The sequence below is a fragment of the Phanerochaete carnosa genome, assembly GCF_000300595.1.
Source record: "Phanerochaete carnosa HHB-10118-sp unplaced genomic scaffold PHACAscaffold_321, whole genome shotgun sequence".
Taxonomy (NCBI): Eukaryota; Fungi; Basidiomycota; class Agaricomycetes; order Polyporales; family Phanerochaetaceae; genus Phanerochaete; species Phanerochaete carnosa.
This window is the reverse complement of record NW_006767948.1, coordinates 1-4,271: the sequence shown is the minus strand read 5'-3', so window position 1 is coordinate 4,271 and position 4,271 is coordinate 1. Positions and strand designations below refer to the sequence as shown.

Genomic DNA, 4,271 nt, shown 5'->3' with positions numbered 1-4,271 from the left:
AAAGGCAGCAGGATGCAAATTTTTGTGTGCATAGGACAAGTATTGGGGGTGTGGTGCACTGGTTAACCTTGGGGTGGCCTGTTGATGAGATTCTGAGCACTTTGAAAGCATCAAACTTGCACAGGTGTGTGCCTGACGTCCACAACACAGGTATGGAGTAGGACACCACCTGGGAAGATTATGATATGTCTAAATAGCATGTTCCCAGCTGTAATTGATGTGTATTGCACTGTGAGCCGTGGTGTGCTTGCATTTGTACTGTTCTGAGGCCAAATTTCGATGTTTTTGACATTTGGAGGTGTATGTCATTTTCTTCCCACTGTGCATGAGGTTTTTAAACTTCTAGATGTTGTTTCCCAATGTAAATGCAGTCTATATAATATTTATAGGAATTTATAAGATGTGTAGAAGGTACAGGACAGTGTACAAGTTTCTATGTCTTCGCATTTTGAGGGTTTTGAGCTCCTGTATGCATTACTACATGTCCTAAAACACTCTGAATTGCTTCCCCATACTATTATGTACCCAGGGCCATCCCCATATCTTCCAAGCACTATAGAAGGTGTGAGAAGACATGTTTCTGATGCTTATTTTAAGTTTGAACACCATTTGATGCACAGTATGCTGTGGAGGCTATCAAAGACCCTACAGATCTATATACATACTCTCATGATGTATTACTATCTATGCTACTACTTTTCCTGAAGGTTCTGCAAGAGAGAAAGCCAGGGGAGCATGTGGAATGACTTGCAAAGCTAGATTCTCGCGATGGGCGCTTAATTAAATCCGGAAGCGCTACCATATATATCCAAAAAAGAACCGACTTTTGGCGAGTATTTTGCAAATAGCAGGCTAAATATTGATTTTTGACATATGTTTGATATAGCAGATATGTTTCTACATATGTTCTGCATCTTTTAACAAAAAATCGATAATAAGTGCCCAAACATGTTATGTCATATAGTACCTCCCATATATAGCATATGTTTAATAGTCTATTCTATGTTATATAGAGGTTCCAGACATGCTGAGAGCTGCTGGACAACCTTTATAGGTCTGGAATGGTCTAAAGCAGTTACTACAAAAGTTGCTAGTAAGTGATATATCACGCTGGGTAGTAACTGCAGGTATATCAAACTTGAAACCTGTCGTGGGCGTAGCCCCAGCCACCTATTATTTTTCCATTTTCCCCAATTTTCTACAATTTATTCCACGTTTATACGACCCTCCAAATGTTGTTGGCACATTGGCACCAGTTTGCAAGTTCTAGCCGCGCACTAGACACCTCGAGAATGCATCAGCGCATTAAACATGCCTGTTTTGCCACCGCCTTGTCACTGCATCATGCTTCATTGATAGCAGCTGCGCTCTGATTTCCACCGGACCTTCTATCTCCGAGTCTGATCGGCAACAAACATCTGATCCCCGTCAGCCCAACAACATCATATGCTATGACACACCAGCCCTCACTTCTCCACCGAGTCCCTTAGATACTAACGAATACCGTAGCACAGTCACTTAGGTAATACCTAGTCCATGCGTGATCTGAACAGTATATAAGGAGTCCCTTTGTTGCTACCTAGCTCCATCTCAACCTTTTAGTTGTTTGGGCTAGGTAAGCCTTCGTTTGTATTGTAGTACAGTCACTAATACAATTTGGTTCTTTGGGCTAGCTGAACAAGCTAACGCAATTGTTGCCAGACCTTCGTTAGCGCTGCCTTTTGTCAGATCCACCTAATATCCCTCATGGTGTGTCGACGTCAGTCCATATCAAAACCTGGGCTAATGCCTCAGACCACTGAACGTGTCTCAAAGTCAACAACGCCATTGCTGCATGAAGTTATCCCTCTTGTTGATGTCTTAACTACAGGCTTCAAAACCGCGGCCACTGACATCTCATTACTCAAGCCTGTGCAGGTCGCTGCAGCATGTGATGTTCAAATGCTGAATAGGTATTACAGAAAAACAGATGACTTGGTGATGTATCATATTGCCATGAGTATGACAGCCTGCTATATATCTACAATCACAGCTAATGCCAGGTATCTAGTTCTTCATCTCTAATACAAGCCCGAGTATTTCCGCCAGCAGAGCTGGCCCTCTGACTGGATTGAAGAGGCCAAGCACATATTCTGCAAGTAGTGGAAGCTCTATTACAAGCCTACCAGTGTGCAAACCACTACAAGAAATTCTTCTCAGGCAAGCTTGTTTGTTTTTAGTCAGTGTACATTGTAGGCTCACTATTTATAAATAAACATGGCACTCAATGTCAATGTCAATGACCTCTTTGCTGACATCAATGACTTCAACACATATACATCCTCAGACCCAACTACAGAGTACCTCAAGTCATTTACATTGGCTTACATTTCAGATCCAATTTAGTACTGGCATAGCCAGCTCACTGGCAGCCATTCTCTCACTCCTATAATACTTGACTTCTTGTTGGCTCCTGCTGCTTCCATTCTTACAGTGTCAAAGCGTCATCATGCTCTGTTGGACCAGTCAGTTTGTGCGGCAACTGTGCTAGGTTTGTGGATGGCCCTTCAGAGTATTTTTCCTGAAGAAAAGATGATAGAGATGTTCTATGACAAGAGTAAACACACTTGAAAGGCTCCGACTGATGGCCCAATGTATTTATTGATGCCAACAAAGATAAATAGACAGTAGTAGTAGCTATGTTGTATGTAGTAAATGTGTTAACTTTTGAGTGCATGAGTACTTAGCTTGAAACCTATATGCATAAGAAGACCGACCCAGATCTGTAAGGGATCCGTGAGAACGTGAGACTTGGATCTGTAGATCTCTCTACCTGTGGGTATTCTCATGGCTCTACTCACAAGTACTTGTGGGTGACCTGGACTCGTGCAGAGCTTGACATCACTTGTTGGATTGCACACTACCTTGCATATCGCCACCTTCTGGAAGTTCAGAACAATTTTCAAATTCTTTTGAAAAAAGACAAAAACCGCTCTGAAAGTTTGCTCATTACTGGGAAACCTGAGGCAAGAGCAAAAGCAGAACAAATGATCAAGCTTATGGAAACAGGCTATTTCTATGTAAGACCTGTAAGATCGTAGACTTAGAGATCACCCCGCAAGAGCCAGACCGTGTTGTATTCGCAAAGAGTAGCTACAACAGTGGGGTAAAAGTAAAGTCTGCTGAAACTGAGGAGCATCCCGACCTTATATCAGGCCGGAATGCTACCCAATAACAAATACATGAGCGAGCATAGAGAGGACATGTTTCCGATCAACGAGAGCACCAAGTTACAAAAAAGGAAGGTGTCTACAGTAAATGGGTGCTAAGTTGCGCGCCTTACACCCGCCTCCACAAGTCGAAGTTGCCAGGTCAATGAAGACAAAAACAAGACTAGAGCGCACTCGTATGGGGACGAGGAATGCTCAGAAACTCTGTGGCTTTGTCCTCAGGTGTGATTGAGTGAGATTGAGGGACACTCAACAGATCTGCAGTGTCATCCTCATACTCAATGAGCTTCAAATTACCGTCCGATACTTGGCCAGCAATCGACGAAGAGGATATGGAAGGACCCAGAGACAATAAAGTCTCCAGGTCTATTCCTGTTGCCCAGGCGTGGATGTCATCCACAGCCTGCAATTGGCCTGAAGGGAATGCAGTGGTTAGGGTATCAAAGAATTCCTCTATGGTGGACAGTGTCAACTCAAAGCCTACTGGGAACGTAGTAGTCTCCAAGATAGCTCTGATTCTCAACACGACATGAGTGCTGCGCTGAGTAGAAATGACCAAGTCAAGCCATTGCATGGCCAACTCGGCGGAGTCATTCATTGGACCCAGTTCAGCCACCAGCAACAGCCTGCGAAGGTGTATGAGCGATGGCTCACTTCTTTCGCTGTGGGGTACCCCTGGAAGGTGGTATTCCGGGTGCTCGCAAAGGAACAGTCTCCATTGTTTGACTTCATGAATGCTGAATATGGGGGGGTCCATGAAGGGAGTGTATGAGCCAGCGGTTGAAGGATGCATCAACTCTTAGGGCGTGTTTTCTCCAGTCATGGGCACGTCTTCTTCCGGGACTTGATTGCTCAGGTTGGGCTCCTGAGGATGGTTCTGGATATTTTCAGAATCATCCATCTTTGTGTCTTCGTCGATGATGGTGTCGGTGGTGCCCGTCCTGGTATTCTTGCCCGACCCTTCAGCAGCTACAGCCTGAGCTTGGTTTTGCTCACACTTCTGCCTTAGCAGGGTCTCGTGCTTTTCATGCTTTGCCTCTTTGTATCATGACGGCTTGTGCC

General features: G+C 44.3%; 3 protein-coding genes across 3 annotated transcripts; 2 read left to right on the top strand and 1 right to left on the bottom strand.

Moving 5' to 3' along the window:
* Nucleotides 1–1,785: 1,785 nt before the first annotated feature.
* PHACADRAFT_108397 (uncharacterized protein) lies at nt 1,786–2,142 on the top strand (the record flags this gene model as incomplete). Its single annotated transcript, XM_007402662.1, has 2 exons — nt 1,786–2,042; nt 2,094–2,142. The coding sequence occupies 2 exons, from the start codon at nt 1,786–1,788 to the stop codon at nt 2,140–2,142; spliced, it is 306 nt and encodes a 101-aa protein (XP_007402724.1).
* A 258-nt stretch (nt 2,143–2,400) lies between these two features.
* On the top strand, nt 2,401–2,610 carry PHACADRAFT_108398 (uncharacterized protein; the record flags this gene model as incomplete). The annotated part of the gene is made up of 1 exon (XM_007402661.1): nt 2,401–2,610. A coding segment is annotated over one exon (210 nt), but the record flags the coding sequence as incomplete, so codon positions are not given.
* Nucleotides 2,611–3,372: 762 nt separating this feature from the next.
* PHACADRAFT_202478 (uncharacterized protein) lies at nt 3,373–3,928 on the bottom strand (the record flags this gene model as incomplete). The annotated part of the gene is made up of 2 exons (XM_007402660.1): nt 3,373–3,835; nt 3,864–3,928. The coding sequence occupies 2 exons, from the start codon at nt 3,926–3,928 to the stop codon at nt 3,373–3,375; spliced, it is 528 nt and encodes a 175-aa protein (XP_007402722.1).
* Nucleotides 3,929–4,271: the final 343 nt, after the last annotated feature.